The sequence below is a fragment of the Diadema antillarum genome, unplaced genomic scaffold (genome assembly GCF_040938485.1).
Source record: "Diadema antillarum isolate AM-2024a unplaced genomic scaffold, OU_Dant_1.0 seq00000847_RagTag, whole genome shotgun sequence".
Lineage (NCBI taxonomy): Eukaryota > Metazoa > Echinodermata > Echinoidea > Diadematoida > Diadematidae > Diadema > Diadema antillarum.
In genome coordinates this window covers 1,134,503-1,146,890 of record NW_027271721.1, presented here as the reverse complement: position 1 = coordinate 1,146,890, position 12,388 = coordinate 1,134,503, and the positions used below count along the sequence as shown (strand labels likewise).

General features: G+C 37.2%; 1 protein-coding gene across 1 annotated transcript in view; it reads left to right on the top strand.

The window, feature by feature from the left end:
- The window catches only part of LOC139740345 (divergent protein kinase domain 2A-like), a 62,892-nt gene that overhangs the window by 40,283 nt on the left and 10,221 nt on the right, over positions 1-12,388 (top strand). Inside the window, exon 4 of the mRNA XM_071650939.1 lies at positions 11,470-11,700. Coding sequence (XP_071507040.1) covers positions 11,470-11,700 — 231 coding nt within the window. The remainder of the gene's footprint in view (positions 1-11,469; positions 11,701-12,388) is intronic.

Genomic DNA, 12,388 nt, shown 5'->3' with positions numbered 1-12,388 from the left:
TCATAAATTCACTGATATGTTCTAATACTTCAGTAGTCAGTAAAGCCACACATTAATGTTAGATAGGTGAATTTCTCTTTAATTTGTTAGACCATATTTCCAGGCCAGCTGAATTCAGAAACTGGGTCACTAAAAGGTGCTCTCTACAACTAGTGGCTACACATATGGAGTAGCCCTATTAAAGGACAAGTTCACCTTCATAGACATGTGGGTTGAGTGAATGCAAGAATATTAGTAGAACACATCAGTGAGAGTTTGAGCAAAATCGGACAAGCCATTCAAAAGTTATGAATTTTTGAAGTTTCTGCTCAGTCACGGCTGGATGAGAAGACTACTATAGCTTGTGATGTCACATGAGTATAACGATATAAAGAAAGAATAAAGAAAATTCAACATATTTCCATTTTTCTTGCATTACAAAAGTACACTCGACTTCTCTCTTTCAGAAGGCAGGGGGAATAATATTGCCCTTAACATACGTCAGTAGCAAGTTGAAGAAATGTGCACTTTATTCAAAAAGTAAAGTTTTGTGAAATTCTCTTTTCATTTTCCTTATATAGTTGTACGCATGTGACATCATACACTGTAGTAGTCTTCTCTTCCAGCAGTGACTGCGCAGATACTTAAAATATTCATAACTTTTGAACGGATTGTCAAATTTTCCTCAAATTTTCACTGATGTGTTCTACTAATGTTGCTGCATTCTCTCAATCCTTATGTATATGAAGGTGGACTTGTCCTTTAACAGATTCCAGTACCATGTGAGTTGTGAGCTGTGACTTGTATTTGCCCTACTTCCCCTTTCCTTTCCTATTCAAATGTGTACCATTCGTTCGTTCATTCATTCATTCATTCATTAGTTCATTTATATTTTGGTTTTCGTTTCCAACAGAAACGTATAAATATTTTACAGAAATTGAATACTTAAATTACATGACAATGCATGATAGAAGATAAGTTTACAGAATTTTACGTATATGGAAATGCTAAAAAGCAGTGCTTGTAGGGTGCATTCCCCTCACATGTAATACAACAAATCATTTGATTGATATAGGCCTACTGTTACATATAAGAAGCAGAATTACAAAAGAAACTTAGATATGGAAACCTAAGTAACTCGAAACAAACACTTTGGACAAATCCTTACACTATCCCGATGGAGTGACTAGAAAAAAAAAATGCAGTGACTTGCAATGTAAGGCTCATTAACTCACTTTCAAGTGCACAGACAAAACAATAACCATCTCATTAGCGTAATCAGTGCTTATTTTCAGATTTGTGTGAGGACCGGATATATATTTGGCCTTTTGTGATATGCATAATTTCCTCCGATGTCTGCAGCAGTAAGTGATTTGTAACCCAGAGATTTTATTTTCATCATGATTTGGCACCTTGAGACCATGACTGAGGATTTCCACACCTGGTCTGGTCTACCTAGAAAGGCACACACCTTGTTATGCCATGACTCATGTGAATCCAGGGACGTTGTTTCGCCTACCTGTTTACACACATTACACCATCCGTAACCCCTTACCTGCAAGCTGTAGTTCATCCTTCTAGCTGCAGTGTATGCCTGGTTTTAGTCATGAATGGGTTAACTTCGTTGGGCCTCTTTACCATTACCTGTCAGTTCTTTCAGGTGCTTTATTATAATGGGCCACTTTATCTTCACAATGGAATGTCTGTTCAGCATAAATGCACTTCACATTGTTCCATTGAATGAAAGCTCTCATGCATCAAAATCTTCTCTCACACACACACACACACACACACACACACACACACACACACTAAAAATAACTTGAAAGTTGGCTTGACAAAGAAGTATAGGACAATTTGTTCCAGATGAGGATTTCGTGATAAAAACAATGCACAAAAAAAGGAATAGAGCCGTGTCAATTCAGGGAAATCCAACAAAAGTAAAAGAAGTTATGGCTCAGAAAGTTTAGTGACTGTCGGATATTTTTAACACTGTATTAATCATTGCTTGCTGATCATCACTTATACATCATTCACTTCATGTTCTTTTACATCGTGAAGACAAAGGGTAATAACCCTTCTATTGTAATGGAAGAACGATTTTTGGGCTTATGGTTAATTTTGGGGTTAAACTAAGTATAAACATATATATTTTTGTTTCACTGTTTTAAAGGCAACTTATTAATGAATGGTCACATGGATCAACAGTTCTGCATAGCATATTCTAAAAAGAAACATTAATAAATGTAATGGTACAAGAATGCTTGGTTATTTTCTGCCTTCAAATTCCTCTTGCAAAACATACATGAATGATACATGCAGTTGCAAACAAACTCTAGAAACTGTAGGAACATGCAATTTTTAATACATAAACATACATTCATTACATTTTCCATTCATAAGACTTTTCTAGCTGGATTGATAAGAAAACAAGCAAATTAAAGGGGAGACTGTTTTGTGCATTTCAGTCCTGCAGACTATTAACTGATTTCTCAGATATCTGTTCAGGATTGGTTTACCGTGTGAAATGTCAGAAAAGCATGGCCAGCCAGCCAAGGCTGATCCTTGCTTAACTTTCACATCCACCTGGGATTAATTTCTTGCTGCATTACTCAGTTTGAAATTTGAGCACATTTTACTGATTTTTGGACAAGAAAAGTGGTTCTCCATGCAGTCTTGGACACGATGGGGCCCTCCAGTAGGGCAAACACACGGTCCTAATGATGTGCTTCATGCACCAAATGATTCACGTGTCTTGGCGAGGACACTTTCTTCTTCATATACATGTGCTGGTCATCATGCAACTTGGGGGGGGGGGAGCACACCTTCCCTCCTATCCACTCTCTCTCTCCTCAAACAAAAATCTTTGGTTTCATATCAAAGATAATAGTCTCTTTTTGCTAGTTTCTTCATTATAAACCCACCCCTCCCAAAAAGTAGACTGGTCCATTGAAGTTCTGAATAATTAGTTAAGACAAGATGTTAATAATTCACTTTACCACCTATAAGACTAAGATGACATAACTGCTACAAATGCTTTGCCATATTCTCTAATAAGGTATCCTGATATTCTTTATAAAAAAACAAGAATAAGGGACTTTACACACATCATTTACAATCAATATAAGTAACTGCTGGAATGGAAAGTAAGTTACAGTCATGATAGTGTTTTAAATCCCTGTACAAGTCACTCTTTAGTGAGATAAATTGTTTCCCTTAATTTTTCTTTGACTTATGCATCTCTTCTCACTTCCCAGAAAAGAAAAACGAAGAGAACTAAATAGATACTTGTGTGAATACATATACATAATACAGTAAGTACTGCATCCATGGAGAAAAACTACCATCCTGTTGGACTTATAAAGAAGTAACAAAAGGCATATTGGAAATGGGTTCAAGGGAGGACGTATGAGAAGGAAGGAATGAATGAGACACCAGTATGCCTCAGCCTCAGCCCTCCCATCGGACAAAGATCAGCGGACATTGACAGCCAAAGATTTTATCAGTCCCAGTAACGACTCGGTAAGACAGACGAGGGCAGCAGATAAAGAATGGCAAGGGCTGCGCTAGAAGAAAGAAGTGGAGAAGTGCAGTCTTTCAGTGGAAAACAAATATGACAGGAGATATTGTCCTCAACTTTGGTAGTTCTCGGTGACTTACAGGCTGTCAAAGGTGCACTACACAGATGTTGGTGTCTGTGATATTAAAAAAAAAAAGATAAAACATTTGATTTACTCATCTGGGCCTGCATCCAACACAAAACACAAAGGAAGAGTGATTTCTATAGAGAGTAACAACACCCACATATCTTCCCTGAATACACAATCCTATTGATATCTTATCAGTTTCATCACATATATTATTTGATTAAAGTCACCTTCAGTGCAGCTAGATCAAGGTTAGTCCATATCCCATTAATGCATTTGTCTGGAGGTGGTTCTTGTGTTACACCGGCACGCAGGTTCAATCATGGGGCAGCTATGGGTTGCTCTTCGTCATGGCTCTGGTCTTTGTGCCTGAATGGAGAGACAGAAATTGCAGCACCACATTGTGTTCAAGTTGTCTTTAATGAATAGAAGTAAATGCCAAAAGAATGCTCAAAATTTCACCAAATTCAGACCTTAAAAAGGAAGGTATAGAATTGTTGAATTTCACCATGTTTCACACGAAAGGAGCTTAGAAACTTCACATATGTGACTTAGATTACGTAATGATGACATTTCCTCACGAACCTCACATCGCCATGCATACAATTCTGCACTAAATTTTTCATATTTTCACATGAAATCAAAAAGGCACAAATTGTATTCCTCACATCAAACTTATTAGATATTTCAGTAGGCTAGGAATGATGACTTTTATGGGAAAGAGGGTTTTAGTTGCTGCATTATCAACCCTAAACATTGCTTTTATGATTTTTTTTTTCATAAACTAATGGAAAGTTGTGTTGATGATATCACTACTTCAGCTAATTAGCATATTGTGATCAATACCACTTTGGTATGAATATAATTATATGACAACCTAAAATTCCATAACTTTATCAGAATGTATGATTTTGCTGAAGCTTCTGCTACTCTGTCAATCTGAAATTTATTGGGGTTTTTTAAATATCAACTTAATGTGGTATGGATTTATACATTAAAGCATGTCTTTTCTTATTACATGATGGTGTCCCATGGCACAAAAACTTGATTGAGAGTTGCTCTAACCTAATCTATCCTCATGCCTACCCCAGACCACCTCCAGAGGCTGTGTACAAAAATGGAGCCTGCCAAGATGCCACTACTCCTCCTTTGTGGTTGGCGTAGACCTATTTTGAGGCTGGCTCCAGCCACGCCTTAGGCAGACCTTAAGTGGGTGATGCATGGGTCTTTCTCGGTCTCCCTGCCTCCTGCTGCTTTTGAATAGAATAAGTATACTACCAACTGCAAGTATGAATGTCGGGTTGAGGACGACATCATTCATAGTCAGATTGACATAGAGTATCCAAAAAATCTGCTCTGTCAAAGGGAAAGTCCATCCTGACATAGTGTTGCTTTGTATGAAAAAAAAAAATCAGAGAAGATAGGTGAATTTTTTTGGGGGAAAAATAAGATACACAAATAAGTTATGAACTGCTAAAGTTAAGAGAGTAAGGCAAATTGGCAACTCTGTGTGATGTAGGTGTTGAGCAACTCTTCGTTTGTTTTGTACACAAAATATCACAAACTGTCATTTCACTCAAATATTTTTGCACAGATGGAACATATTTTCAGAGGAGGGCATGTAAAGAAAAACTTTATTGCTCTTATTATGTAGGCACCTACCAAGAATAAATCTGAAGAAAATGTTTCTTATTAGAAAAGTGAAAAATTGTTACTTTTGTATACAAACAGAATGGAGAGCCAGCTCAACATCTGTGTCACACAGATTTACCAATTTGTCTTGCTTTCTAAACTTTAAAGGACAAGTTCACTTTCATAGACATGTGGGTTGAGTGGATGCAGCAATATTAGTAGAACACATCAGTGAGAGTTTGAGGAAAATCGGACAATCCATTCAAAAGTTATGAGTTTTTGAAGTTTTTGCTCAGTCAAGGCTGGATGAGAAGACTACTATAGCTTGTGATGTCACATGTGTACAACAATAATAAAGACAGAATAAAGAAAATTCAACATATTTTCAGTTTTCTCACATATCAAAAGAACACTCAACTTCTTTCTTTCAGAAGGCAGGGGGAATGATATTACCCTTAAGATACATCAGTAACAAGTCGAAGAAATGTGCACTTTATTCAAAAAATAAAGTTTTGTGAAATTCTCTTTTCATTTTCCTTATATCGTTGTACATATGTGACATCATGCACTGTAGTAGTCTTTTCATCCAGCAGTGACTGCGCAGATACTTTAAAAATTCATTATTTTGGAACGGATCGTCGGATTTCCTGCAAACTTTCACTGCTGTGTTCTACTAATATTGTTGCATTCACTCAATCCACATGTATATGAAGGTGGACTTGTCTTTTAACAATTCATAATTTTTTGTGCACCTTATTTTTTCCCAAAATCTTCACTGATCTTCTTTTCTGATTTTTCTGTGTTTATACCAAGCAACATATTCAGGATGGAATGCCCCTTTAATCCCCCATTACAATGCACTTATAAAGAAAAGATATGATAACCTTCATAATGATATGGCAATTTTTACTGCAAGAGTGCCATGGAATTGGCAAGCATGAAAAATTTAAACTTGACTTGACAGAGTGCCAACTCTGTGCGATACATCTTCATCACTGTGACCATGGAGCTACTAAGTGACCAAGCATGGAAACCTAGGGGTTGCACCCAACCAGCGTGCCCCCTCGGTACCCGTGGGTGATTTCGGTCACCCTTCCCCTCGCAGGAAATGCGGTCACTCAGACCTGGACAGCTGATCCCTGACCGATCTAACTAAAAGCCTGTAGATCTGGTTTATATTTAAATGATGGAACGTGACAGTTTGAAGATGCGCAGACTGTCTGTCCAGACAAACACCGTTGGGTGGCTTTGTTGTTGTGATCTCGCTCTGAAGGGACTTACTCAGATAAATGACATCAGTAGGGAGGTTACATCCATTCATTCTTCAATTATCACGCCTTAGGAGTAGGGTGATTGACCTCTCCGTGAATAAGACTACTGTATATATATAACCTCGTGAAAAAAAGGAGGAGTTATCCTTTGATGGTAAATCTTCATATCCTCTTATGAAGTAAACATCTGAGACTCGAGACTTAAACAAGCGGTATAGAAACATTTGGGATAGTCAGTTGCAACACAGCTTAACTCACACTGCACAATAACTGTTGTTGTTAGTGTTTTTATTCTGTATTTACTGAGAAATATGTTACAGGAGGTTAAATGGTTTAAATTGTGGTTGGTCTGCTCAAAAATCAAAAACATCAAACTAAGAAGTATTTACTGTACTGTAAATGTAGAAACACGAAGACAGATATCACACTAAAAGAGTTATGAGTATATCTCCAGATGGAAGGCAGAGTAAGAAAGAAAAAAAAAAGATATCAAGGATAGTTGTCAGGAATTTCAAGATGCTGTGAAATCTATTTTGGCCACTCCAAATCATCCTCAGGCCTTGGTGTCAGATGTGTTTCCTGTGTTGACTGCCTTGCTCACAAGGCCTGCTGTTTGACTTATGGATGATATCATAGCCATGAATTGCAGCAGCGAAACTGACGATTCCGCTGCCTTTTCTTCCGTTATATTCATAATTCAAATGGTGTGATCATATGATGAGACTCTTCAAGGCAAAATCTGTCAATTCTGCTCTGAAGCTACTTCAAAAAATATGTAATCTCAAGGCAAGGATAACCAAAGTTGTTATGAATAAACACCAGAAACTGTGTCTTCTTTTTCTCCCAGACATTGGATAGTCTGTTTGCTACTAAGTATTTGTTTATTTTGATCTAGATACAATTCTGAATCAGGACCAGAAATTCTTATCATGTATACTGAATAAATTTAACTCCACATTAACCAAGCGCCAGCGGGTATGCATGCACATTTATTGAACAAAGACAATTTACGAGACTGCAATTGAACAATGAACAAAATGCAATCCAAGATTCCTGGGACATCTGAGCCTTGGTCAAAACAGGAGAAAGGATATATCATGGTCCTCTTGTTTAAGCAAACTTTCTTTGCTATTCTTTGGTAATTTTGAACAGCATTTCTGTTGTCTGTCCTTCCTCTAAATTGTGGATTGTCTGTTATTTTCATAAGCTGTCACACCCATTTCGTAGGCCTCTCCCTACAAGAGAAGAAGCTCCATACAAAAACTATGATGCATTTGCATCTTTGCTGATTTGCAATAACAAGAAGGAGAAACGAGTGTCTTGTCTGTCTTGAGAGCATACCAGTCTGGTGACGACTGACTATCAAATTGCAAATTCAGTTTCACATTCTTACCATTGTATTCACTTAATTGGCAATTTAGGTTTTAATCTCTCAGCAAGGTCTGAGCACATAATCCTGAGACAAAATGTTTGTTTGCTTCTTGTCCCCTTTTGTTTGTATCGTGTATTTGTGTGTGTCTTGAATGCATCTGTCACATTTTGTTGAGGTTGGTGTAAACAGTGCATTCAACCTTGTAACATTATTTGGTGTGAATTTATGTGTTCCTGATGTACGGCTTCCACGTTGAGAGAATCCTTTAACTTCAAGGGGGCTTCTGATTAGTAGAAGGTGCATTTTATTTTCTCATCCATACACAACCAGGCACGCTACTCTGTAGGATCAATACCTTAAGCGGTAATTTTCGTTACCTTTCAGTTAAAGTGATGAGTTCTGTATGTGTGCCATCATACAAGCCAGTCACTGTCTGAAATTCTGTATTTTGTTTAATACCACATACCTTTGTCTGGGATGATCAGACCTTGTCTGATAAAAACAGTGGCATGATACCAGTTTAAGCTAGCAGTTAAAGGGAACGTAAACCCAAAGAGCAATGTGGATTGAGTGAAAGCAATAATATTAGTAGAACACATCAGTGAAAGTTTGAGGAAAATTGGGCAATCGATGCAAAAGTTATGAATTTTTAAAGTTTTGGTGTTGGAACTGCTGGGTAAGGAGACTACTAGAGGTTATGACGTATGAGTGGACTACAATATAAAGAAAATATAAAGGGAATTCGATAAAAATTCATTTTTCATGAAAATTACATATTCCATCAACTTGATACTGACATATGTTAGGGGTAGCACTTATTCCCCCTGCTTTCTAAGAGCGGCTAGTCAAGTACTCTTTCATTTTGCTAGAAAAGTGAATTTTTGTGGAATTCCTTTTATATTTTCTTTATATTATTGTCCACTCATACGTCATAACCTCTCGTAGTCTCCTCATCCAGCGGTTCCAACACCAAAACTTTAAAAATTCATAACTTTTGCATCGACTGTCTGATTTTCCTCAAACTTTCACTGATGTGTTCTACTAATATTACTGCTTTTACTCGATCCACATTGCTCTTTGGGTTTGTGTTCCCTTTAAAGCTATATAGTTATGGCAGTACTTGGCTCACATCCTTCTGAAGCAGTGAGACCAAGACACCAGTTACTGTGGTCAAGTGGTTTTATGCTATCCCTTTTCCACAGAGTTCTTAGATGCAACACCACTGTAGACTTATTCAAAACATAATATTAGGGTAGGAGTATCTTGTTCTGTCTTTTTGGCTCATTTTTTGGCAGTGTTGCGACAATTCTCTCAGTATGTAGTTTCATGGCATGTATGATAATTTTCAGAATTTCTCTTCTGTATCATCATTAATGCAAGTTGGCTACACAATCTAGTGGCTTTTGTTTCTGATCATTGCAAGGATGGCAGCCATGAGTGAGAGTTGGAGGTAGGGAAGGGGGAGGGGTGGGGCTGGTGATGAAGGTAGGTGTTACCCCCTTCCCCCCCCCCCAAAAAAAAAAAAAAAAAAAAAAAAAAAAAAACAACCAACCAACCAACCAAATAAACAAACAAACAAAAACAACAAACAATTTGACAATTTTCAATCTGGTTCAGCATGAAATTTATTTATCAAAGTGAGTCAGTTAGAATTGGGTGAATTGCGAGCATGAGAATAGGCAGCCCTGTCATTAGTAGTTCAGTTCAATTACATATTCTGGTCATTTTTAGCAGAGCCCTAAGTAAGTTTATATGAGAGTTGGTCCCAACCTTACATGATCAGATGAAGCTTTCATCAAATCATTTGTGGAGTAATGTGAGCAGGTGGTGTGCAATTTCACCATGTTTGTCATCAGTCAAAGACATTGCATTCTAACATCATTACATGTCAAGAGTCAGAAAAAAAAACATGTTGATCTTATGACATTTATTTTTTCACAGTAGAAATCATGAGGCTATAGATTGTATCATGATTCATATATACTGTCTTACATTAAGAAGAAAATAGCATTTATATTCAAGGTCAGAATTTCAGTGCATTTTCAGTATATATTGCATGACGTTTGGGAGGAGAAAGATATTTTCAGAAAGTTGGAATTACAAGCATTGACATTTTTAGACTTTCATTAACTAGTATCTTTTAGTGTGTTCTATCTGTTGTTCCTCCATCAACAAACACACTTCATAATATCCTACATTTTCATAAAACTGGTATTGCTTCATATGCCCAGTAATAATCACATTCTCTTTGATATGACTTCGCTCACAAGATGGGAACATATTTCTTTCCAAATCATTTTTGAAGTCGGAGGAAATTCTCACCTTATAAACTGCAGCAAAGTGATACTTGTAATCGAAAGTACGGAACGAATGAAGACTTTTGCCCATGACCATCAAAGTTGTCGTTAGGTTCAAATTCCGATCTGATCCTACATTGGGTGATTTAGTAACATTCTTTTGAATTGTAGTAATATTCATTTAAAAATTAACTCCATTCAGAGCAAATTTTCAATGCTTCACAATCTTGTAATTTTTGTTTATTAGCACTAAAAAGCTATGGAAAATTGCAGGTAAGGTAATTTATAATTTGGATCATCTATTCCTTAATGGTATGATCAGAATATACTGTTCAAATTTCTTGTCGGCTTTCAAGTTTTTTGAAGACTTTATTTTAAATCATATGGGTTGATTGATGATGATAGTTAACATTCTAGAATTTGAATACTTCTTGCCTACAGGGCTGCAAATCCCTGATGATAGAAATGGTACATTTCTAATCCTTTGTCATCCCTGAGGTCAAAGGTCAAGAAAGTAATGATGGATGTGGACAGATTACATGATAAAGAGGAACAAATTGAGGGTAATGAAGGGGGATAATGGACTCTTAATAGCTGCTTACTTAGCCTGTGTATCTCAAATTCAGTACTGCTCAAGCATGCAATGATTGTGAAGACAGCAATCCAGGTTCCTTAATGAGTAATAAATGACTAGGTTAGGCTGCTTTGATTGAGAAAAGGTCGTCAGATTAGGGGTAGGAGAGCATTCAACCAAGGAAACAGAATCCTTGTAGTACAGTTTGTCAGCAAACTTGGTTCCGAGCAGCAACACAATGAACAGACTTTCTACTGTTCTGCCCAAACCAAACTTTGCTACTTAAAAAGGTAGTGATTGATAACCCTTAGATCAGTCCATCTAATGTATTTCAGGCTGACAAGGAGGGACTATTGATTAACATCAATTTTTACCCCCTCCCTCCCCCAAATTTCAACATCGGGAGGTACTTTCAAAATGTGTAAAGTACTTGTTAGATTTTTAGCTGACCCTCAATCACCTGACTATTTTCTAACTCCTAGAAAAGATTAGCAATTTGTTCACATTCTGGGAGAAAGAAGTATCCATTCTGTATACATTTCTGGAGGAAGTCAAAATTCTGTAGTCTTACAATGGAACAGTAGATTGATTTTTTTTTGACAGTTCCCTTAGCAGTAATTTACATTGAAGTGAATCTAGATGATTTTGAAGGTGACCTCTTTGGATTGTTCCTTCCTTGGTATTACCTCTACCTCAGCCCCAGACACCCAGCCTCACCTTCACAACCGCACCGATGTATGCAACGAGGACTGCCTCAACAGCTTTGCCAAGAAACTCCAGACCGATCCTGCAGCCACGTGCAGCGAGGTCCCACTCCACGTCGAGTTCATGTACATGATGGCCTGCCACTCTCTCCTCTCTGATCTCTTCACTACTAAGTACGAGAGTTTCTTCCGGCCAGCCAACACCCCAAAGCAGCAACATATAGGTTAGTCCTTTATTTTTGGTATATCTAAGGTGTGGACTACACGAACAGTGAATCCATAATCAATGCTGCACACAAGCACTGGTCCAAAATCACTATCAGACCAGTAACTTTTTCAGGAATGAACTAGTAAAAAATGGAAAGACTGGGTACTTACAGGTCCGATGGACAGGCCGGACCAGTAGAAAAAAATGGGTTAGTGTGCAGCCCTGCCATAATGCGTGATAATGGTGCTGAAGTGACACATATATGCTCCTTCAGTAAAAGGTGGAAAAGCATAAAAATTATGCATCAACCCATAAAGTCATTTTCTTCTCAAGCTTATTCTTATTAAGTCATGGTTAGTATTTAACAGGGCAGAATACAGATTCTTCTTTTATCTGAACCCTATTTTGGACATTTTACATCATGTTTTCAGGTTGCAGAAATATCACAAGCCTCTAGATCACTTAATTTATAACCTATCCTTAAATTGGCAGCACATGATCAAGTTCAAGTAAATCTCTTATCTCTAATTGGTAAATCTTTGTATTTTTTCCCTCTGTGCACAAATATCAAATTTAACCATTTTGTCTCATCTATCTCCAACATAGCATAGGCCAGTAAAATTCAGACTTACCAAGTTATGCGGGCAAGAAGAGGATTTCTGTAGCAAAATTTTCTCAGGATTTGATGTATTAAGTCAGGCATA